The 25,639-nt window shown below is 44.4% G+C and overlaps 1 protein-coding gene across 5 annotated transcripts in view; it reads right to left on the bottom strand.

Moving 5' to 3' along the window:
* Window positions 1-8,071, bottom strand: part of SLCO5A1 (solute carrier organic anion transporter family member 5A1) — a 118,142-nt gene extending 110,071 nt beyond the window's left edge. For 2 of the 5 annotated variants that reach the window (XM_024572204.4, XM_024572205.4), the window contains exons 1-2: window positions 7,895-8,071; window positions 4,910-6,304 (exon numbers count right to left, since the gene is read on the bottom strand). In XM_024572204.4, the coding sequence (XP_024427972.2) occupies window positions 4,910-5,819 (910 nt within the window). In that variant the 5' untranslated portion in view covers window positions 5,820-6,304; window positions 7,895-8,071. Of the gene's footprint in view, window positions 1-4,909; window positions 6,305-6,843; window positions 6,921-7,569; window positions 7,630-7,669; window positions 7,737-7,894 lie in introns of those variants that run through there. The other 3 variants (XM_071222234.1, XM_071222235.1, XM_071222236.1) reach the window with 3 other exon arrangements.
* Window positions 8,072-25,639: the final 17,568 nt, after the last annotated feature.

Here is a 25,639-nt window from a genome sequence, read left to right as displayed (position 1 = left end):
CTCTGACTCATTTCTTAACTCAGAGCTCAAGGGAGGGGAAAGGGTGCTCTTTCTTGGATCATTGCAAAATCCCCACAAAATAATCAGGAGAACTAATGCTATGAGCACTTAGAATGGGGCGGGGGGCGGGGGGGAGGCCTGAATTTTCTGGCTATTGAGGCAAAAGAGAAAACACGACCAGGGTGGCAGATACAACTATAGGCTGGCTACCCAGTACATGCACTGCCCTTATTTCCTTCACCTTCTTCCCCCACACAGACTGGAAAATCTAAAGCTTGCCTTCCCCAAAATCACGTTAGCCAGAAAAGGCTAGGGAACTCCTTTCTGGTCCATGGGACATCCTTGAGAGTACGTGGGCACAGTGGTAAAACTGGGGGCACCACAGAGCCCCCGAAAGTTCAAAAGTTTTTGTTATGTTACATGGGACACAAATACATGTCCCATAAATGTTCATACATTAAAGAAAGATAGTCGGTCATCAATGGTTGACATGCAGAAAGCGCTGGTGACAAACCTTGGCTTCTCAGAAAGTCCCATTAATCAGAATGTAACACCGCTGCATCGCCGATCCAGTTTCCTGTGCAATGATTCTAAGGACTGATTTCCTGCAAACGTTTCCTGCCTTTTTTCCAGTCAAAAAAGATATGTTTATGGGTTTTCAGACTCAGACAGAGTAAAATCTCTCTTGCTCCCTCCTCTGCTCTCTAGGATGAGTTTGAACGCTTACGCACACACATAATCCCCTTTAGCCCACAAAACATTACAGGGACAGAAACAAATGTAATCACCCTCACGTAGGAAGAGAGGTTGGGTGAGGTTAAGGGATTGGACTGAACTCTCACGGCGACTCATTGGTAGAGCTAGACTGCAACACAGCTCTCTGCCTCCTCTGGTGCTCTTCCTAAGTACAGCACTGTGCCCATTCCAGGTCTTCCCTGCGGTGTGAAGTCAGGGCAGACACACCAAGGAGGAGCACCCCCACACTGCTTGGCCAGTGGCTGGCCCATGCCAATCACCACTTATCCCTAATATCACCCAATCAAAGTTGGAGCTTTCTATTCTAGAAATGCATCCTTTTTTTTCCCCTTTTCCCACCTGGTTAGCCTCTCTTTCTCACTTTCCTCTTGATTCATGAATTTCTTGTCCCCAGATGATCACATTTCCTCTTTCCCTGAGATATGATTACAAATCACGGTGTCATTGTTAACCTTACCTTCGAATACCTACAAAGCTTTCTCTGTGCTCCAGGTCAGCACTAACCCCCTCTCAGTGCTGAAGGAGTCTGGTATTTAGTGGGCATAAAGGCTGCTGTATCTCACCTATAACCACATCCTTCTACAGTTAAAGCTGCCACAATGTTAATATCGCACTTGCAAAAGATTAAGATATACATTTACACTCCATTTCAATGGTTTTAAATTGATATTTTTGTTTCTGCCTGCAATTACTAACCTGCTACCTGCTTTTTTTTTTCTTTCTGTGGTTGTAATGAGAAGTTAGAAAGATTGACAAAAAGGTTAAGAAAGGGGTAGGTAGTGAAAAGGATAATCTAGAAGAATAGCTTTGTGAAAAGTACCGAGGATATGTAACTAGTTGTTTATTAGGAAAAAATTCCACATCATACTAGGTTAATACAACTTATGTTCCAAGAATATAGTGACCCCTCTCATTAGAATCTGTACAGAAGTAACCTACAAAACCTACTTTTGAAAAGGTTTTGAGAATGATCTTGTTCTGATGAATGACTTCAGGCCGGCTCTGCATCCTCTGCACCATTCGGAGAACTCTGTTGCACACGGCACGACCTTAGGTTTCAGTTGGCTGTCAGAGCCTCTAGCCAAAGGACATGCATCATGGAGAGAAGCCCAAGGGCTCTGGGGTCAAACAGGAATGGGTTTGAAGCCCAGAAGCAATCACTGAAACTCTCTGAGCCCTGGTTTCCTCATGCATAAAATAGGGAAATCAACTCCCACATCGTAAGGCCATTGGGAACATTAAAAAAAAACACTCCATGGAAGATTCCTGGAACTCAAACCACTGGAGCTTTCACTGAGATCCATTTAATATGAAGCAGAATTCTCATGAGTTTCCTAAGGCACTCATCAAAAATTTTTCCAAAAAAATGATTAGTCAATACCTAAAAGAAGAGGGGGGGGGGGAAGAAGAAGGTGAAGAGGACAAGCAATCACTATTTACATAACTTTCCTCCCCTTGCACGAGTTCACACCCCTACCTTCAATTGTCAGGACTTCTTCATTACACTGAAAGCTCCTCAGGGGCTGGAGCTAGGTCTCATTTTTGGTCTTTCCCAAAGGAGCACAGTGCCCGGCACAGAATAAGGGCTCAACATGTACTTGCTGTTTTTCTTCTCGGTGGGCAACTACTACCAGAAAAGTTAAATCTTGTGGCTCTTACTAGTAGATGTTTATTGTGCAGGGCTCTGCTCGTGTTCTTGATGAAAGAAATTTATGTCACTGATACCCAGAAGTGGGGTGGAAGGGAGAGCCAAGTTTTCAAAGTAAACAGAAGCAAAGACCAGAGAGAATATAGGCATAGGTCCACAGAGTCAAGGCGTCACTGAAGATTACTTACTATACCAGAGGGAGAAAAGTACCTTTCCTATGGAAAGACCTGGCAATCACCCACTCAACCAAGTGATTCAACTTTGCAGCATCAATAAAGGGCCAGGAGTATGTAATATAAAACACACAGCCTCAGCCATGAAGTAGTCTGACCACAAATGTTTTGTCTGTGTCTAATCCAATGTTTACACTGAACTTCCAGCTTACAAGGAATATATGGAATGGACAAACCAGGTAAGTGACTCCATGAGGAAATAATCAGATAAACCTAGAATGTGGAGCACTCCACAAATTAACTAGCCTTCTCCCTTCAAAAGCCTATGTGATAAAAAAAGAAAAAAGTCGCACTCCCTGTTCTAGATTGTAAAATACAAATGAGCCTAGTGCAATGTATGTGTGACTCTTGATCAACTCCTGGTTTGAAATATAAGTGTGTGTGTGTGTGTGTGTGTGTTCCAGCAGAAGTAACACATGCTTGAGTGTGGTTGGTAGGGTAGTAATAAAGGTGTAATAATTTATACTTTTAATTTGAACATTTCACCTAAAATGTCATATGGCGTGCTTGAGTGTGATATTGTTATGTTACAGAATTACATGCTTATGATTTTGTAAAAGAAGATTTTGTAATAAAAAAAGGCACATTATTTGTGCTGGACCCTGTATAAATGATATCCATATGACTTCAAGGGGACAACTGAGGACATTTGAATATGGGGTGGACACATGAGGATATTATGAAAATGACTATCAACTTTCTTAGGATGTTAAAACTCCTGGAGTTATGTAAAAGAAAGTCCTTAATTCAACTTCTTCTATGCTTAAAAATTCATCCTAATAAATGTTACAAAACATGCAGGCAAAATAACAAACAAGCTATTCCTCTCTGCCCTGAATGGAAATGTCATTCTCTTGCATTTAATAATAAAAATGAATTAGAAAACTCTTGTGTTAATGCACTTGGGCCAGTTACTGGGAACTATAAATGGCTCAGGAACCATCTATAACAGATTCTGGGGACAGCAGCTATACTGCGGAAAAAGCATAGCCCTCTTAATTGGATATCATTTTCACTGTCCTTTGAAACCTCATTATTCCCACACCAAGGACCCTATCAGCACATAGCTAATAAGTTGTTCAATGTGCCTGCTATTTGCTTATTTACCATTTTTGTATAAAGTAAAATCTTTCATCTTCTTTTTGTTGGACTCAAGTAGAGAAACATAGAAAAAAAAATATCACAGCCAGCATAACTGCTATTCATCCCTTCCAAGGGTTCAAATCCATCTCTCAGAAGTTCAGTTTTGGCCCCGGCTGGGTAGCTCAGTTGGTTAGATCATCACCCCCATTACACCAAGGCTGCAGGTGTGATCTCCGGTCAGGGCACATACAAGAAGCAACCAATGAATGCATAAATAAGTGGAACAACAAATTAACCTCTCTCTCTCAAATCAATCAATAAAAAATTTAAAATAAAGAAGGGAATAAGCTCAGTTTTGAAGGGGCAGCTAGTACAGGGAGCTGCTAAGAACCACACAGCTTTCTAGGAGCTACATCTTCCTATCAGCTGCAAGGGCTACCTGGCCTCACATGAGAACCCTGTACTTCACCCAAGCACCCCTGTCCACAGCAGCTGGTTCATGCAAGTCAACTCACCCAGTCCATTATTTGCTTTTCAGAAAATAATAAGGGATCCTGCTCTCAAGTCCATTTAATTGAAGATCCACAACTATCAATAAAAATAGCTTTTGATAAACTTTACAACTTGTGGTGTTGCTTCTACATAAAGATAACCTAGTCATATGATATCACTCAAGTTTGTTTAAGTGTAAGCAGGTGGCACATAAGAAATGTAGGCATGGTGGCACTGAAGTATGTTTTCTCTAGTCTGGGTACTTCACCACCTGAGCGGCTGGGGACAGGAAGGAGAAGCAGCAACTTCACTCTACACACGAGCTACTTCTATTCCTTCCAGAACCTTTCAAGAAGGACAGCTATTAGAAGGTAAACTTGATAGATTAGAGCTTTTCCAAAGATAGGTGGTGAGAGAAACTACCTCATAGTTATAAATTTTTATGACTTCGGCAAAAAGTATAAAGAGCATGTCTGAAAACTAGTTCAAACAGCTCTCAACTTTTCGATTCTCTCCCAAACCTAAACACACCACCCTAAAACCAAAACATAAATAAACTGAAACTTGATGGTTATAACACATATGTAATTCATCGTAAATAGCTAAATATACATAAAATCTCCAGGAAAATGTGAAAGAAAGTGTTTCCTTTTTCATTCTGACTTCACACACATTTGAGAGGACAGGAAATTCTTACCTAGGTACAAGGAAGCATTTTCTTTCTTGACATTGTCATCTAAGTAGGTTGGTCCCAGGGTATAAATAGGTGTGGAGCCCATTCCAATGAGAATTTGTGCGCAAACGAATAAAGCCACATAGACCCAGTGATTATTTCCCCCAGAGTCCTTCAGGCAGGCAGGAGGCTCCAAAGTCCCTGTGGAGTTGCCATTCTGACACAGGCCGTCTTTGGAGGCCGAGGCATTCAACTCTTGGATCTGGTAGGGAGGCGAGATGAAGTGAGGTAAGGCGAAGAGGGCAGCCCCGATGGCGATGAGAAGTCCACCCACAGCCAGCCACAGGGGCCGTCGCCCCCGGCCACCAAAGTAGCTGACAAACACCACCACCACCAAGCTTCCGATGTCAAAGCAGCTAACTAGAAGCCCTGACTCGGAACTCTTCAGACTGTAGCGCCTTTCAATGGTGGTGATGACACTGCTCAGGTACCCCGAGACCATTAACGCCTGGATGAAGGTCAGAAAGCACATGCAAACCAGGAAGCAACGCGAATCGGTGAGGACCACATAGAGGCACCTTCTCCCCTGAAGCGTGGCCAACGTGGAGGACACCGACATGGCTTTGCAGACGTCCACTCTGTGGTTGCAGTCCGCGAGCCCCGCCATCTCTGCGGAAGTGGACGGGGCGGAGAGGCTGGGCGCCAACCGGCTCCGGCCTTGTTTCAACTCCTGGTGGCCCGAAGAATCTGAACAGGCTGGCTTGGCGCCTATACTAGTGGGGTTGAGATCTGGCCGACAGGAGGTGCTGTTCAGGGCGGGTAAACTCTTGGACCTAAAGGTCTCTGGTTCGCACTTCGGTTGGACAGCTCCCTCTGTGGCCCGGGTTTCGAGCTGCTCTCCCGCCTGGGGCTGCAGCCCAGTGCCTCCGTCCATGGCTCTTAGAATTCAGATTCGATCGCTGATCGCATGAAAGGACTCTGGAGCTTTTCATCCACCCGCACTAGGGGCCGAAGCCAGGCCCACGCAGTCGTGCCCACCAGGGACCGGGGCTGGGGGATACAGAGCCGCGCAGAAGGACATCCTTACAAGCAGGGAGGCACCCAGGGCATCCTGACCGCAGACTCTGCCCCGAGGCTCTGCAACCTAATGCCCCGGGGGGGCAGGGGTCCTCGCTGTCCTGTGATGAGCTCTGCTCGGCGTCCACCTCGGGGCGGTAGCTTGCGAAAGGAGCCTGGAGCGTCCGGGGCGCATCCCCTCCGCCACCGCTCGGCCGGCCGCCCGGAGCAAGAACGCCCGGTGCCCAGCGTGGGGGCGCTTAGCTCTGATGCCCGTGCTGCATCCCGCCGGTCTGGCTGGGCCAGAGGCGTGCTGTCCTCGCCGCCTCCGCTCGCGACACCCTCGGGCACAAAGATGCCAACCTGTGAAGCAAAGAAAGGGTGGTCAGCAAAGGGCTTCTGCGGTTAGCGCTGGCGCCCCAGCGCCCCAGGCACCAGTACTGAACGACTCGGACGTTCCCATCGCGGAGCGAACCCCTGGAGGAGGAGGCGGCGGCACGCTGCAGCCTCCAGTGCGGGGAACAATAAGCAGCAGGCGGTCGGCAGAGACCCTCCCTCATTGTCTACAGAGGACCCGCTCCCGCCCCGCCCCTTTTGCCTTTAAACAGTGCGTCTGCTTTTATATGTTAATAATTATCAACCTGGCAGCTCTGACTCAGAGACAGTGTCTTTTATTCTAGTGAACTAATTGCAACCTTTTGGTACTCCTACTCCATTACTCAAAATGGAAAATGCCCGAAAGAACAAAGGAAAGTTTTTTTTTTAAATAAACACACTGCATTCCCGGTCGTAATTTTCAAAAAGGGGAAAGCGACGTGTGTAGAAATGTGTGTACACACTTGTGCGCAGGCACGTGTGGACTGGATGTGAATCCGACTGCTCCATTAATTAGAGACACGTACTCAAAGCTCAAGGCAGCCGCAAAAAGGTCAACGTGCTTGCCTCTTTATTCCCAGCACTAAAAATAACACCCTGCGCGAAAGAACTATTCAATGACAAATACCAGGAGCGTTTGAGGCCCACACCAAGTCCCAGCGCCCAGTGTCAAGCGAAACCGAAAATCAGTTTGCCCTACGGATGGGTGGGGAAGCCACAAGCAAACAAAGAGATGCGGGCACGGGAGCCCACGGAGCAGTCCTGGCAAGACAGGGTCGGCAGAGAGGCAGGCTATTTACATAGAGCGCACCCCGCGAGGGTGGGCCCGAGGTGCGCGCGCGCGAGGGAGAGAGAGCACACACACACACACATACACACGCCGGCGTGTATTTGTCGGAACCCCTCGCTCGATCCCACACCAGGTTGAATTCAGCGAGAGCCGAAAACAGGTGTGTCCCCGGGATAAACCCCCGTCCCTAATCTCGGGGACTCCCGCTCCATTCCTCCAGTCTGGGGGAATGCGCACCAGGTGGGAAAGGAAAGCGGGACTGCGCTGCAGTGGGTTTTTCATTCTGCAACGCGCTTTTGTGATGCTGCGGAGAAAAGAAAGGAGAAAGGGGAAGGGGGAGAGGCGGAGAGGCTGGGCGGACCCGGGCGGCCGCACCGGCGTCTCCCTCCGCACTGTCGGCCAGACCCGCTCCTAGATTCCCCGCCTGCCAGCCGTTCACAGCCTGGACTTCCCCGCCGCCTACCGGCCCAGGCGCCTTCCCGGGAAACCCCACCGGTGGCCGCGCGCCGAGCCCGGGAATCCCCACGAACACCCTCCCGCGCCGGGGGCGTCCGGGCTCCTACCCAGGCGGACACCCACAACTCAGCTCAGACTAGGATGGACAGGGAGCTTTCGGAGCCGACTTGGAATCCCAGGGACGCCCCTTGCGCGCGCGCGCGCGCGCGCGCACTCACACTCACACACACACACACACACACACACACACACACACACGAAGCCCGCTCCGGAGACTGGACGCCGGGAACGGCTCGCCGCGCTGCAGGGGCGCACAAGCCGCAGCTACTCACTCGTGAGTCTGTTGGTCACTCTGGCGGAGTGCAACTGCGGGAGCCGCGGGGTCGGTGAGGGAGTAATTGGGAGCTACCTGGGGAGGTAGCATCGGTCCAGCAGCCGAGAAATCAGTGAATGAGACTGTGACTCAGGCTGAACTCTTCCCCCACGCCTCGCCTGTCACCCAAACAGACACGCGCGCACAGAGACGCGCCGGGAGCGGAGCAGCAGAGGGCGCAGGCGCGCGGGCGGCTGCCCAGCCCAGCCTGAAGGCAGTGAGCCACTCAGCTGCCCTTCACCTGCGCTGCAGGGGAGAGAGGAGTCCTGAAGCCTCTAGAGATCAGGTATCCACAAAAGTCAGCTGCTGAGGCAGAGAGTCCATTCTGAATTAAAGAAAAGTATTTCCGTTCGTGGGTACTCACGATGTCTCAGAGACCATAGTAGGTTCTTGGGACCAAAGGTGATCAGGACAGGATCCCTCCACTAAAAAACTACTGTCTTGTGCATTACCCCTGTAAGTAGCCTAAAACAATGGGGGTATATTCTATATAGGATGTGCTGGAGAACCTATTACAGATTCATTTCCTGGCAGAAGGGACATTGCAAGGATGGGGCAGAGGACTGGACTGCGAGAGGGGCAGAGTAGAAAAGGTCATCAAGGGCTTCAGAGGTTGTGTGCTGTAGGCACTGAAGGGCCCGTGGCGTTCTCACTTGCTCACCAGAAAGCTGGTTCTGTCAGTGGTGAGTGACTGGCGGCCACGCTGAGGGCATTGTGACAAGTTAGGAAGCAATCTCCGAGCAAAATGTGAGGAGGCAGTAAATCACAGGGGGACTGGCCGAAGATTCACTGAGAAGATAGAAGTGGCCAGACTTGGAAACCGAGGTGATCTGGTGCATGAGAAAATGGGCCAATTCAGGATGTCTCCCAACTTTCACACTTGGGCGACTAGGTGGCTCTGGTCCAATGAAAACACAGGAGGAGAAACATGTTCTTGGGGGAAAGATGGTTCTCATTTTAGAGGTGTTGACTTTGATATGCCTTTGGGACATCCAAGTGTACATGCCCCATAAACCATTTGATATATGACATGCAGGTAGTTTGGACTAGGGACATGGCATTGGAGTCAACAGCCCAGAGTTGGCATGAGGTCAATACGGAAGATCATGCACACATCAAACAGGACGATCTCTGAAGGAGTCTATGAGCTGTAGCAACTAGGGGACCCTGTTGAAATGTGACAGCGGGAGATTGTTCTACAATGATTGCTGACTACACGGGCCATGTCCTACAATTACTGGTGACTACACTGGCCCTCACTGCCATACCAAAGCCACTGCACTGGACCTGGCCTTATGCAATGAGAGCATTGTCTTCACTTTACAGATGTGATGAGAGAAGTGGAGAGAGGTCAAGTATCTTGGTAAAGGTGTACAGCTAATCTGTAGACGCTATGAGCCCACGTGCTCCAAAAGTCCACGCTCTTAACCCTGACTCAAAACTCTCTCCCTTACAACAGTAAAGCAGTTGGACTTTCCAGTGCACCTTATCGCTGATCAGGATCACACTTTGGTCCAACAACCACCATATCTACAGTTAACACTTAGAGAACATCCCCTGCCACCGTCCCCTCTTCTTGAGATATCCATCAAACCCCACATTACTTTTCCACAAACAGGCAACGTGAGTCCAGCAGCCACCCCACCCAGTGGGCAAAGATTTGCAGCATTTCCTCTACCTGAATACTGATCTTCACTTAATTCTGGATTCAAACAGAATCAATCTGCCCATTACATCCTTACAGGCCCTTTGGCCCATCTCATTTCAGCCCCAGCCCAGACACACTGTTCTTCTACAGCAATTCAGTCTTTTGGGACAGGTGCCAGCAGAGGGCTCCCCTGCTGAAAGTCAAATAACCACCTCGAGGGAAACAATCTGTGTTTTTTCACCGTCAATTATGTAGTTATACTAGAAACAACTCTAAGAACCTATAGACTTTTTTATTGCCACCAATAGAAAGATAGTGACTTATAGACAAAATTCAAAGGGCTCGATTAGCTTTTCATATAGGACATGAAGGAAATATTTAGCAAGATACATTTCTTTTGCTTTCTCTTTTATAGTTAATCTATGACCTTGGTGTGTCTCCATTGGCCCTAATCTTTGGGTTCACAGAATGGGGTTCTGCTACCCCCATAGTTTGCGTCACATGATATGAGGGAGTACGGCTGGCTACGCCTGCCTTGTTAGGTGTATTGGAGGGAGAAGCATGTGACTGAAGACTCTTCAAGTTTCCAGGCTTGCTTATACTCCTTCTCAGTCATTAAACAGTCTAACTCACTTAAGTTGCTTCCTTCCCAATCATCACATAATAATACCTTAGAAATTACCTAGGGCATTCTGTGGGCTTAAAATCTAGCTGCTCCGGAGAATAGGGCAGGAAAAGCAGACGGAGACTTTTCTCCATCCCCTTCCCTCCTTCCTATTTAAATAGGGTTCACTTCAGAGGTCTCCTAGACACAAGAAGAACTGGGTTTTGGTCCAGAATATTTTCTGGGCTTAAAATATAATACAGGGTTGCCTCTGCTATAACTGAATTAGGTATTAGTTATTTAAAGGAGAACAAATTATATTTGTAAGGTAATACAAATATTGAAATATGTTTTTAATATTGAAATGCAGCTATATTCACAGACCCTGAAAAGGTATCCAGATTATTAAGCTCAGTGAGATATTTAAACTACATCTATATTCTTGATTCAAAAAATAGTTTATGGTATAACTGATTCCCTCACTTTTTTTCTTTTTTGAATTTACTTTAATTTTAACTGAGATCTAATTGACACATAACATTGAATTAGTTTCAGGTGGCCGACACAATTGTCTGATATATGTATATATTGAGCAATGGTCACCACAGTAAGTGTACTTAACATCCATCACTGCACATAGTTACAATTTTTTTTCTTGTGATGAGAACTTTTTTCCCCCTCTTGTATCCACTTTCAAATACACCATACTGTTAACTACAATAGTTGTAAACTGTTAACAGAACTTGGCATTTACACCCTTGCTGAGAAGTACATTTCAAGCTGATCTAAAAGCACATAGGAAAACACAGATCTGGAAAAAAGTGGCCAGTCCCGATCACACAAGTGGTCGCATTATTGGTGTGGCTGGGCTGCCCTCCCTCCAGGCTCTCAAACTAAGACTGTGTGTCCCCAGAAGCCCTGGGCCACCTGCCAATAGTAAAGCCACATGATAAGCATGGGACATCTTCTTAGAAAGTCATCTTTATGAACTTTTTGGAAATAATGTGATGAACAGAGATATATATGAAGCAGATATATAATGGGATGAAAATAAAAACTCAGATATATATATATATTTTAAATAAAACAGGACCCTTTTAAGAAATGTGATGTTTTCTTAAGCTTACTTGGGGCTACTGGCATCCTAGACTCCCTGGGGTATGTGGCTTCCTTCAGGCAGACCGCTTTTGTTGGAAAGTTTAAGAAGTACCTTTATCTGATGCCAGTCTTATCCTTCGGAGGGGAGTAATTTCTTTAGAGGGCCTCAGGGAAAAAAAAAAAAAAAACTCAGCCATAGAGTTTGAAATTTTCTTCATCTTGTCCACACAACTCTTTTTCAAACAAAATGTCTGCGGGATTACTTCAGTGTGGATTGCATCATTGATATTTTTTCTCAATATCTAAAAGTACCATGTTTAGAAATTGGGAGGTGGGAGGGGAGGTAATCAGTGTTCTCATGGGAAAATTGCCACTGTATTGGGTAATTTGAGGGAACTGTTTACCACGATGTGGCCAAGTGTGGGGAAACCATGAGGATGTGCCGTACCCAAGGAGTGGGCAGCTACACTTGTCCCACACCAGGCCTCAAGGGACGGGAGGGAGCAGTTTTCAAAAGTCTGACAGAGAGCACCATATGGGGACAGCCACAGATGGCAGCTGTTGCCTTTGGTAGAAGGACAAGGTCAGCCTGCAGGGACCCTGCAGAGAGAAAACTGGGTGAATAAGCACAGTTGGGTCTTCACTCCTCTGCTCTCCTGCTGGGTGGAAGCCATTGGAAGCCAAGAGAGTGAAGGAACTGCCCACTGAAGCAATCTGAACAAGTAAGTCAGCCTCCGCGGCACAGAACCAACTGCAGGAAAGTGGGGAGTTGAATGGAGGCAGAGCAGAAGAGGCCGGCCCGGCCTGAGGACTGAAGGGGAAGAGTGAATGGGCCGGAGGGGTTGACAGGGGAATACACAGACTGAAAGGCTGAAAGCATCAAATGTGTTTAAACACAGCACCTTGAGTCTAAGACCTTGAGTTCTGTTTTCAAAACTTAAAGCTTTACGGTAAAAACAGATTTAGAAAATGTGAGGGGCAGGTTTTTGTTCTAAGTACAGGATAGCACGATAGAGACTGAAGGTGAATAAAATGGAGGTGTGCAGCATTACGAAGCAGGACACTGGGCTCCTTGTGTGGCGGATGGTTACGTCCACCCAACAGTCTTTCCCCAACCCTCTTCCATGTCTACATCCAGCACATACCTGGCCCAGTGGCCAGAAGAGCAGCCACGTGGGATAACTAATCACATTCTCCTGGCCACAGTGACCGCTCCAAGCATAGGCCTGGGTCCAGAATCCTTCCTTGGGCTTGTCTAAATGGAAGATGAGAGAGAAAAATCATCTTTCCTTTCTAATCACCAAGCTGGAATGCTGCAGGTCTGACCCTGCTTGGAAGCCGTGTTCCATGCCCCGTGGAAAATCCCAACCTGCGGCGGTGGAGAATGAGGCCACGCACAGCAAGGAGTGATGCAGAGAGAGAAAGATAGTGTTGACAGGAACAGCGGAGTCCCCGCTGGGAGCTATCCCTGAGCTTAGTGCATTCTGTCCTTCCCTTTGATATAACGCAAAAAAATTACCCCTTTTACTATAGCGGTTGGGGTTAATTTCTGTCACTTGCAACCAGAGGAACCCTAACTAATGGTATGGAATGTGCTGCATCCCCCAAAAAGATATGCTGAGGTACTAACAGCTAGTACCTCAGAACAGGACCATATTCGGCAAGTTAAAACAAGAGTGGGCTCTAGTCCAACATGACTGCTGTCCTTGGAAAAGATGAAAGTTGGAGACAGACACACAGAAGAAACCCCATGTGAAGAGCGGAATGAGGCCGCCACAAGCCGTGAACCACCAGAATCACGGAGCGCAGCCCAGAACAGAGCCTTCGCTCACCCCTCGGAAGGAACCAAACCCGCCAACACCTTAATTCGCTTCCAGCCTCCACACTGTGAGACAATAAATGTTCTTTAAGTCATTTGGTTTCAGGTACTTTGTTACAGCAATCCTAGCAAACTAATACACCCATGTAATCAGGATGTGGTAGAAAGAATTTGTACATAGAGTCAGACAATATGATTTTCAGTCTTCCACCTCAGACGTTATCATTTCAGGTATGGGTAATTTGTCCACAATAATCCAAAGTTGAGCCTCTTTTCATTGGGAATGGCACGTGTATAGTTGCTAATCCAGCAATTGCCGTTCTAGTCTTCCAAAGGAGCCCACACCTAGCCCTTGCAGTCAGCCAAGCAGCATTTATTGAACACCTGTTATTTATATTCATTAAATGCAAACACTAAATAAAAAAAAAACAAAATTAAAAGAAACCATTTTGGAGGTCCTTGTGAATTATATGGTGAAAATATAATGGACATGCATAAAGCAACTCACATAAACCAAGTTTTCAGAGCAGGCAAACTACTATCAGTGATTCATTATCTCTAGTGAAGCATCTTTAGAGATTCCCTTTGGCCCAGTCCTAGGACAGAGTCTATTGGGGCCTCATTTCCAAGCCTTTTGTATCACATATGTAGAGTAAAAATGAACTTTCCTAAAGAAGAATAAAATCTTTGTATAACATGTTCCTGAGTCCTACATATTCTCCAAATATGAAATCTATTAAACAACTGAGACAAAATAAGCCAATACAAAATTTAATTTTTTTAAAGTTTTTATTTATTTATTTTTAGACAGAGGGGAAGGGAAGTAAAAAGAGAGGGAGAGAAACCGTGTGGTTGCCTCTCGCACGCCCCCTGCTGGGGACCTGGCCTGCAACCCAGGCATGTGCCCTGACTGGGAATCAAACCAGCAACCCTTTGGTTCGAAGGTCGGCATTCAAACCACTGAGCCACACCAACCAGGGCCCAAATTTAATTTTTTAATGAGTTTTTGGTTTCTAAGTTGTTGACTTGGGAGGCTCCATACTTTTTCCCAAAAACTTCCATTGCTCATTTGGAATTTGTACTAGTCAATGTAATCCACTGTTGCTAGTTTAAGTAATAAGGAATTTATTTGGGAGTCATGGCCACCTTATGGAATCTCCCGGAGGGTCAAGGAAGTAGATGTAAGTAAGTACTACACAGCCAGAAACACTATCTGGGAGATGGCCTTCAGGACTGTCCTGGCCAGAAACCTAGTGCTGTCACCTCAGGTCACTTGGAACCTCTAATGTTAGGGATCAGAACCTTGAACCTCAGCCAGAACTGCCCCAAAAGGACAATTATACTTTAACTCCTGTTCCCTATAAGTCCACGTCCCTGCCTGGCTACTGCCTCCTATTGCTCGTTTCTCTATCCATGTCTATTGCCAATGTCCCTGTTCAGCAAAACCACCACATCTGTGTCCCGAGCTTCAAAAGGGCCCAGGAAATGCAGATCATAGCTTCCCAGACCCCCTGTATAGGAAAGCATGCAAGAAGGGTGAACCAGTCTACAGGGGACCATTCCGTGTGGCGTGGGGAATATAGCCCAGCCCGATTCGGAAAACTGATGGGGAACGAGGTCAGCACACAGGAAGGACCCACACCCATGGATAGGTTCTCCCATGGGGAATCAGGCCTGCATTGTACCTAGGCTGCTTTGAGGCTTGCTTTTGCTAAAACTCCCTCACCCTGAATTGAGGCATCAAATGTTTACTGCATATCTTTAAAGTAACTTCCTAAAATCTATGCTGAACCTCCCAAGGATGAGTGTAACCATTTCAACCACTTTTCCCTTTGCATTTGCAAATATCCTTCTTTGATGTAATTAGCAACATCCTCTCCTTTGTTTTCTGTAAAAGGTAACCACCTAAAGCGAACCTGTGCACAGTAAATAAGGACCACCCTCGATGTAACTTGCCCAGAAAAGCAATAAAAGTCTGTCCAGGCAGGGGCCGGGGTCCTCTCTCACTCAGAGTGGCCATGCCATCCCTTTTTCTCCACAGGACTTCTGCCGTCCGTGTGAATTTGTTCGCTGCATCCACAACACACGGACCCCACGGGCCGGGGTCCTCATCACCAGTCCACTGGATCTGCCACAAAATTGCCTTCAAAACTAGTTTGTCCATCATAAGAGAAAGCTGCATTTCAGCACTTTAGAGTCACACTTGGCTTTGACAGAAAAACACTCAGTGGATTTGATTAGGCACTTTATTTGGATTACTGGCTCTGGAAATCTTTTTAGTCTCCAAAGGACATAATCCAACCCCAAATTCTGACAGCTTTAACCATTGAAGGTATTCAAAAGATTGTGCCATAAATTATGAACCTTTTTCCAAAAGATTCCGCGAAATGTTTTGGCCACTGTGGTAATATTGGAAGTGATGTTTAGCACCCTAAAGATCCTACTTTAGAAGGGACAGCACTCATCAGGCTGAAGACATTCTGATATGTTTGCTTTTCAATCAATCCCATTAGTGACCGACATTCCTCATTGGAGAGACCCCTCCAGCTTCCTCCAAAAAAGTCTGCCAATCACCTGACAGTGCCCAAAGCACATCACCTTTTGACCTTCTGCCAGAATTCTTACAATCACCTACCTTTCAAAAGCAGCCGCTCACTGGTTAATGGGCCTTGCAAACAGCAAGACTTCAGTGATTCAATATTTAGACGAAAGGCCTCTCCTCACACAAACACGCTTTAAAAACTCCTACTGCCATTTTCCTTGTGGTTGAATTGGCCTCTGTTTAAGGTTCTAACGATGTAAAATCAAGGTTTAATTTATACGTCCCGCTGCATATTCTTAGACAGTATGTAGAGCTCATGCAGTTTTGCTCTGCCAATACGAAATTGTGGACAGGATCCAAAACCTTACTCAGAGTTCAGACTTAGTTCTCCTTTCAGACAGTGGAATTCTCTTTACGGATGCATAGGTAAGTGATTTCAGATTTTGCCCTGAGTGTGCACATATTCATTCATTCTGGTAAGTACCCAGCGGATTTATATCCTTGGGGGAAGGGATGAGGAGGAATGAGAATATTTAAAACACACTACTTTAAATGATTTGGGAATCTTTTGGCCAAAAAGATTTTATTTATAAATGACAATGCACACCCTCCACCAGACAAGTCATCACAAGGGGGCCATGTCGGACGCCAATCAAGGAGCCACAGCTCAGGCCTGGCACTGCGTAGGCTCATCCCAGCCATGTCATTAACTTCAGTAAGACCAGGCCAGTTCACCTTTTGAACTTTTCTGATCCCACTTAGCACGTCATGGCAGGGTTCATCTGCACCCACCGTGCTCCTGCCCATTGCAGATTCCCAGTAGGTACCAGGGCACAGTAACCCCAAGGAAATGACAGGCCTTGGTCAGGTATGCTGCAAGTCCAACGAAGTAAGTCTCAGAGTGTCTCCCTTGCATGACCCCTGGGAGGGTCCCTACACATGTGTTCACATGTTCATGTTTTTATAAAATTTGCAAAGGTGAAAAAAAACAAAGCTTATGCATCTCCTCTTTAAAAAAATTGCAAAGATGAGATGTTTAAGTGTAATCCACAAAGACCTTGGCCTTTTTCCAATGCAACATCCTATTCTATCTCTTGGCACTGGAATTGCCGTGGGCATTTGTGAGATCTAACTAAGGGGAAATAGAGCAGGGGAACCATTTAGTTTGTACCGTTTTCTGGCTACATCTGTGCACAGGTGGATTGTGACTAGTTGCCCCAGAGCAGGAATGGCATCCAGGAATAAAACACGCAATACCCACTCCCTCAAATTCAGAACCAAGAGGCTGCCCTGACTGGTGTGGTTCAGTGGATTAAATGCCAGCCTGCAAGCCAAAAGGTTGCCAGTTCAATTCCTGGTCAGGGCACAGGCCTGGGTTGTGGGCCAGGGGGTGTGAGAGGGGCAACCGAATGATGTTTTGCTTCCTCTCTATCTCCCTCCCTTGCCCTCTCTCTAAAAGTAAATAAATAATTTTTTTTAAAAAAGAACTAAAAGGCTGTAGCGCCACAGGTCACACCGTGACACTTGCCTGCCAGCTTACAGACAGTGAGTAAGAAATAAAATTTGAAGTGCACCGTATCATCAGGGTTCTCCAGAGAAACAGAACTAATAGGTGAGCTAGCTACACAGACAGACAGACAGATAAAAGATAGACATATATATATAGAGAGAGATTTATTATAAGGAACTGGCTCATGCAATTATAAAAGCTGGGAAGTCCCGAGATCCGCAGTCAGAAAGCTGGAGACCCAGGACAGCCAATGGGTAAGTTCCAGTCTGAAAGCCAGCAGGCTCCAGAACCAAGGGCCAATTGTTCAGTTCAGTCCAAAGGCAGGAAAAGCAACGTGCCCCAGCTCAGGCAGTCGGGCAGAAAGAGTTCCCTCTTACCCAGCCTTTTTGTTCTATTCCAGACTTCAGGTGCTTGGACAAGTCCCACCCACACACTGGGGCAAACAATCTGCTTTACCAGTCTACCAATTCAAATGTTAATCTTTCCAAAAGCACTCTCACAGACATTCCCGGAACAATGCTTAGCCAAAGGTCTGGGTTCCCCATGGCCCAGTCAAGTTAACACATAGAATTAAACATTACATGTACCAACCCAGAAGATCCTGCCAAAACTTACGGCTCATATGTGATGAAATCTCAGTAGAAATTTTCCCAAATTTGACAATTCTAAAACATATATAACATTACCAATAATAAACTGTGAACCTTAAATAAACTTTTCTAAACAAATTTTTCATAATCAAAATAAATCAATCAGGCCCTGGTGGGGTATGGGAGGCAGCCAATCCATGTTTCTCTCTCACTTCGATATTTCTACCTCCCTCTCTCGCTCTCCCCCTCCACTCTTTCTAAAAACAATAAAAATAAAAGAGAATAAAGTTTAAAAAATAAATAAATCAGTTTCAAAAGTCTAAGCTTTCTTTCCTTCTCTTTATAGAAAATATTACAAAATTGTTGTCAACTGAAGAAGCAATCAAGGAGTACCCAGTTAAGAAATGTAGGGGAAAAAGTATCAAAGATGTATGTCTGGTAGTTAATAAAAATATTATCTTATGTTTCTGGATTATTTTTATATCTGTGATATTTGTAAGCTTTGTAAAATTTATAATTTGGTATGATTTCTTTCTCATTCTAAATAAATATCATATCTAATTTTGTGTTTGTAATTTTGTATTCTTTTTATTAAATGGTCTCTGACATTGCTTACGACCAGGAAACCCGTCACTTGACAGGTCTAAATCATTTCCTTAAAAACATTTTTTTTCAAGCTTTTAGAGGTCTTTCTGGTCAAGTTATTTCAACCCTCACTACACATTAAAATCAACCAGGGGGCTTTTCAAAAGTAAACCATACCTGGGCCCCAACACAGACCAATTAAATGGGGGTCTCTGGCAATGGGACCTGCCGTGGTATTTTCTAGAAGTTCCCCTGTTGCCTCTACCCTGTTGACAGCCAAGGCTGAAAATGACTGTTCCAGCCTTCATGTTGCAGATTATGAAACAGAGGCCCCTGGCGAGGCTGGAGCTCTCCACGAGTCACTCAGCCAGTAAATAAATGGTAGGCTTGACCTTAGACTAGGAATCTCATAAACCCAGACTGAAACACAACACTGGCACATTCCTTATTTAATCAGAGGAATGGTCACACATAATATTATGGTAGATTCCCAGTAGTGCCTACTCACAAGAGCTTGCGGCCAGGAAGAATAGGAGATTAATGTTTTAAAATCTTTAAGTAGAAACATACTGTTTATACTCCATTTTTATTCTACTATGGCAGGGCAGTTAAGTCCTTCAAAAGGTTTAAAGAAAAATGGTAGAGGATGGAGGTTATAATCGGACTTAAAACTACTGTGTTGACTTAAATGTCAAGGTCATGGCAGACTAAAAGCTCCTAAATATAGGTGTTCTATTTTTAGCAAAATAGTCCATTCTGTTTCCATATCTTCATGTAAAGTTTGTCATACATTTTTATTTTTGTAAGGCCTTGTTTAGGCTCTATTATTTAGATTTATAAAGTCAGTAACATATCCTAGGACTTTATATTCTATTTAAATGCCCAAGTAAGAAATCATAACTACCTCCCGTTCCCTGGATTTCCATGGTTGGAAATCACTGGACCTGAATGAGCTTTAAGACCCCCTTCCAGCCGTGGCTGGTGTGGCTCAGTGGATTGTATGCCGGCCTGTGGTTGTATACCGAAAGGTCACCAGTTCAGTTCCCACTCAGGGCACATGCCTGGATTTGGGGCCAGTCCCCAGCTGGGGGTGTGGGAGAGGCAACTGATCAATATTTCTCTCATATACATCAATGTTTCTCTCCTTTTCTTTCTCCCTTCCTTCCCCTCTCTCTAAAAATAAATAAATAAAATATTTAAAAAGAAACAGTGAATATAATTTTAAAAAATAAAGTTGTCCACCATGTAATTTCCTCCTTTTGCTTCAGCAACAACTCTCAATATTCCCCCACAAGTACCTCTTGCGTCACAGCCACAGTAAGCCACTTGTAGTTCCTTAAACCCGTGTCAGTTTTGTCCTGCCTAGAATTCATTCACATCCTTTAAAACACAGGCACCTCCTCTCTGAGACTTTTTCTAACCGCAGCCCTCCTCTCAACCATGAAGAGTTGACTGCATCTTCCTCTTTCCCATAGAGGCACTATACATACCTTGCATAACACTTCGTTTTCTCCTGTGTTTACCACCCATTTCCTCTTCCTGCAAGGAAGTCTCCTTGAGGACAGAGATAGCATCTGATTCATCTTTATGTTCATAGCAACCAACTCAGGACTTGAACTTAACTCAGAACTTGACATGCCGTAGATGCATAATATTTATTGAATGAATAAATTAAATACCATAGAGTGGGGTTAGACTCTGAAGACAACATTAGGTAAATATCCGGTGTAGTTAAATCACTCTTTACATCTCTAAATTGATTCTAAAGGACATGAGATAGGGTATGTGGCAAAACAGCTGTAATTGTTAAGGGCTACAGGGACTGTAGGAAATGGCAAGACTGATCCCCATTGGATTTATGGCCTATAACTGGCAGAAGACCAGCTCAACTCAACATGGCAACTCATTTCACCTTGCGGTAACCCCCAGCCTCATTATACGTTCATTGTAATACACTAGCGTTCTAAATGACTCCATGAGCTGCGATGGATAGCCCATATAATGACACGAAATGGCCAACGGGGCTCTTCCAAGAAGTCTCCACCCCTTTCCCAGAAAAGTCCTGAATATTCCTTTCTCTTATTGAATGTCCTACTTCTCGGTTAAATGAGCCTTAATGAAAGAAGGAACTCCCACTAGGGAGGGGCTGCTCTGTCTGTGGAATAGCCACTCTCTTACTGCTTCACTGATAAACTCTCTTCCACTTTAAGCTCTGTGCTGACTTGTGTTTGAATTATTTCCCACGTGAAGCCAAGAATCCACAGTGGGTCACAGGCTTCCAGGTCTCCAGGCCTCTGCCCGTCCTGCATCACACCCATGGTTTCTGGATATACCATGTTATCTTTTAGGAGGCCCAACTAAGCCAATTTTTTCCCATCTCTGGAACAAATAACAACATCTTTAAACTCCAAATGAGATATTTGGCTTGCATTTCTGGGCTATACTGTTAAAAAAAAAAAGTGAGGATTTGGAGTGGGGCAGGACAAGGATAGGGGCAGCACAGAGTATGTGTGCTTGGATTCACTTGTTAAATGTGTGTAACACAGAATCCCACATAACTGTTTACAAGAATAGCTACCAGAACAAACCACAAATCCGAAACAGAACAAAGGCTGTCAATAAAGTAGTATTACCTCAATGATGGGTCAGCTCTATCCACAGATGAATAAGAAAGCACCCAGATCTAGGACAACTGAGGTACAACAAAAACTCTTTCTGCTCACAAACATCCTCATAATCAACCTGCTAAGTGTCCCAAGGTTCCTGCTCATATTGTCACCAATATCCCTGGGAGATGGACTAGGTAAATCAGAGATATCTCACGTGTTTCATCTCCACTTTATTCAACTTGTAGTGGCTCCCTTGGACACTGAGTTAGAATGCTTCCAAGGCCAAGTGTGGACTCAGAGGGGGAACAGTGCTGATGTTAGCCAACCAGGACTGCCGTGCCTGCCAGGTTAATGTAAGCTGTGACATGTGACTCCTAGGAGATCTGAGCGGAATAAATGCTGATGGGGAGGAGGAGGAGGATGGCCTTGAATTAATTTCTCAGATTACCATGAAAAACTTCCCATGTCAGAACAAACTCAGCCAAGTATAGCAGTTTACAGGAAAAATAACAATGTTTGCCAGGACTAGAGCTGCTCCCCCTGGTGAGCAGCCAAATGAAGCTAATTGATTAGGAAATCATGGGGACTTAGGAGAGTCAACTTGAAATCAGTATACAGGCCTGACACTGGCTGAATCTAAGTTGGCAAATAAGAGTTAAATTGAGTCTGGGAAAAGCAAGATGGGAGGAAGAGGCCAAGGACCAGGAACACAGTGCAGGGACTGGGCACTGAACAGCTAGGGTGGAAAGACCAGGGCCCCCCTTCCAGAATTGGCATACAGAGGCTACTGGCCAGCATGGCAAGAAATTGCCTTGGCTCCCAAAAGAGTAAGGCTCTAAGGGAATGAGATTCAATCATAGGAAAGATTTTAATTTGAGAAGGGAAGTGGTGGGTGCACAGAATAGAACCAAGGAAGATCTGAATGGGGTACCACAGACTACAGCCTGGACAAGCAGGAGGCAGCATGGAGGTCCTGGGTGAGGCCAGGTGAGCTCTGACTAAATCAGAGAGGAGCACAGACTGGGAGACCAATGCAGGCAAGCTGATTTGCTTGGCAGAGACAGCCCCGGAATCTATGGCAACCAATCCCATTGTCCACACTCCTTAATGTGGAAGGAGAACAAAATCAATGAAAATATAGAAAAATAGAAATATGGCAGCTTAGAGTGAGGGCTGGGGACACAAAAGGGATCAAACTGAACTTCATTCGCCATGCCCATTCTTGTGGGCAGAGCTCACAGGAGATCTGATGAAAGAACAGGTTGGAACTCGTGGCTAAGATGGACCCTGGGGGATTATCCGTTTACATTCTCTAGCATGGAAAGGAGGGCTGGATACACCGCCCAGTAAGCGACAGTCCTGCATAGTCTCGGGATTGTCATTCTGTGGCAGGTGCACTGCCCAGGCAGCTGTAAGGATGGTTTTTGAATTGTGTGAGGAGAAAATGGCACGATCCCACAGTAATGAAAGAGCAACAAAGGAAAAGGATCTGCCTTGGCTGCGTGCAAAGGGCTAACGGTGCCCTTGGGTCTGTCTAGTTCAGAAATTATACACTCTTGATAGCAGCCGAGCGGCCCAAACAAAGGAGCCCCATTTTCCATTCTTCACCTACTCTTACTCCAGTCTGCAGAAGCAAAAATAGAATGCTGTTATAATGCTGGTCATAACAGGGAAGAGAACTCCTCAGGCAGGCACATCAATGGAAAAAATACATTACACTGAGATTATAAAAATCACACACTCAGTGGTTCATCCATCATACACAGAAATAAAACCATGGTTTAACAAACTGGAGAGTGGGATTAGCCATTTCTAAAACAAAGCTTTTTAAAGGAATAAATGAATGAAACACCATTAAAATAGAAATGTCCCACATGATTCACTCTTTGTTTTAAGTGGGAGTACCATAAGCAGGTTAAAAGAAAATTTTTCACTAATTTTTTTCGGAATAATGATTATGGTTACTGGATTACCACAGTAATCTCCCAATTAACATTTTACACAGTGTAAATAGAAGTTGTGAAAATATTTTACAATCTCTTAGGTCCATATGTAACACAGTTCCTTGACATGTGAACATACGGATAAATGGTAAGAACTGCAAACCCTAACACACGTTGTTCTGCTATTATCTTTAGCACCAGCAACCGTAGACATAAGTAAAGAAGATTTTGAGTGAAGATTTACATTGAATTCGGCTCAACAAATATGTGAAAAGAGAGCCAAGAATACTCAATGGGGGAAAGATAGTCTCTTCAATAAATGATGGGGGGAAACTGGATATTCACATGCAAAAGAGTGAAACTAGACTCCCATATTACATCACTAAAAAAACTTAACTTGAATTGGATTAAGGACTTAAATGTAAGATCTAAAGCCATAAAAGTCCTAGATGAAAACATAGGGAACACTCCTTGACATTGGTCTTGGTAATGGGATATTTTGGTCATGGCACCTAAAGCACAAGCAACGAAAGCAACAGTAAGCAAGTGGGATGACATCAAACTAAAAAGGTCTGTACAGCAAAAAAAAAAAAAAACCACCCACAACCTCTGAAATGGGAGAAAATATTTGCCTGCTATTATATGTCTGTGAAAGGGTTTCTATGTATAATATATAAAGAATTTATGCAACTCAATAGCAAAATAATAATAATAATAATATGATTTAAAATGGGCAAAAAACCTGATCAGACCTTTTTCCAAAAAGACACACACATGGCAAAAGGTGCATGAGAAAGTGCTCAACATCACTAATCATCAGGGAAATGCAAATTATAACACACTGACATACTACCTCACACCTGTTAGAATGGCTACTTAAAAAAAGACAAGAAATAACAAGTGATGGAGAGGAATGGAGAAAAGGAAACCCTCTTACACTGCTGGTGGTGTGGTGTGGCCATTATAGAAAACAGTATGGGGGTTCCCCAAAAAGTTAGTATAGAGCTATCCTATGGCCCAGCAATCCCATTTCTGGGTATACTTCCAAAGGAAACAAAAATACTGTCTCAAAGAGATGCCTACACCCCCCATGTACATTGTAGCATTATTTACAATAGGTGAGACATGGAAACAACCTACGTGTCCATCCACAGATAAATGAATAAAGAAAATGTGATATGTATATGTGATAGAATATTATTTACCCATAAAAAGAAGGAAATCTTGCCATTTGTGACAATATGGTTAAAACTTGAGGGCACTAAGCTAACTAAAACAAGTCAGGTGGTGAACAACAAACTCTGTATTGTCACACTTATATGTGGGATCTTTATTCATTAAAAAATTTTTCCCAGCTTTGTTGAGTTAAATTACTATATAAAAAGTATATTTAAGGTATACAACATGATAGTTTGATATAAGACCCCACTGGTACTAGCACCATAGCTTTATAAATTCTTCTGGAATATTGGGATTAAAAAAGAAATAGAGAAACATATAAGATGTTATAAACTAATGCCTCAATTTAAAAAAATAGAGACTCCAGGAAAAGGAGTGTGTCTTATATTGTCATCTTTAAATAACTAATCCCCCCAAATATATATATATGTGTGTGTGTGTATATATATATATTGCCTATTTAACAAGGAGGAAAAAATAGGACAATCAGAAATACAGTCAAACTAAGATGTGGCTAGGCTCATTATGTAACTGTCTTTCCAAAATAAGAAGTAAAAATAAACTCAGTGTATTTTCTACAGATTATTTAGATGCCAAAGATGTTTATGTCACTTGAAAAAGAACTTTCAACTTCCAAATCAAAAAGCATAAAATTTTGCTTTGCATTTATTTAGAATTATGAATCTGATCTCCTTGCACTTGTCACAGAAAAATATTTAAAGCAGCTTGGGGGTGGCGGGAGCACTAACCTCCTTTACCCCCAACAGAAAAATTCTACTAGACAGATTCAGACATTGAGTAAATTACCTCCATACTGTTAACTGTAAAAATGATGACTCAGAGAGGAGGGAGAGGGAATGCGGGGAGAGAGAGGCAGAGAGACAGGAGAGGTGTGCTTGTCTGAAGCCCCAGCCATACTGAAATGAGAGGACAGGAGAGGGAGGTGGACAGTGTTCCCAGCACTGGCATTGTGGGTGGTGGGTGAGGACAGGCACAAAAGCCATGAAATTAACTAGTCTCAGGACTTGAACTCTGGCACTGGTTGTTGCTGGCCCCAGAACTGACTAGCCCTCCAGGTGCGGGGAGGGTTTGATTCTTGTCTGCAGACAGCTTCCAGTGGCCTTGAAGATCCTGAAGTGAATAAGGATTCCAGATGCCAGAGCATGCTGATTCTTTTTTAAGAAATTCCTATAGGTTGCCCTGGCCGTGTAGCTCAGTTGGCTAGAGCATCATCCCAATATGCCAAGGTTGCAGGTTCAATCCCCAGTCAGGGCACATACAAGAATCAATCAGTGAATGCATAAATAAGTGGAACAAGGTGATGTCTCTTCCTCTCTCTCAAACCAATTTTAAAAAATACAGAAAATAGACATAAAGCAAATATGACAAACTGGTGAGAATTATTGAAGATAGTGGGTGGATAGGAGTCCTTATTATATTCTTTCAACTTTTTGAATATTAGGGAAAAAATTATATAATAAGTAAGTTTTAGATTCATAAGTAAAGCAAAAATATTGACAATGAGAGGAAAAAAGAGAAAGAAGGAAAAAAGAATTAAAGCAAGAAAGAGGAGGAAA

This window comes from Desmodus rotundus, chromosome 8, assembly GCF_022682495.2.
Source record: "Desmodus rotundus isolate HL8 chromosome 8, HLdesRot8A.1, whole genome shotgun sequence".
Lineage (NCBI taxonomy): Eukaryota > Metazoa > Chordata > Mammalia > Chiroptera > Phyllostomidae > Desmodus > Desmodus rotundus.
The sequence above is the reverse complement of the archived record's forward strand: the minus strand, read 5'-3'. Positions and strand labels throughout refer to the sequence as shown.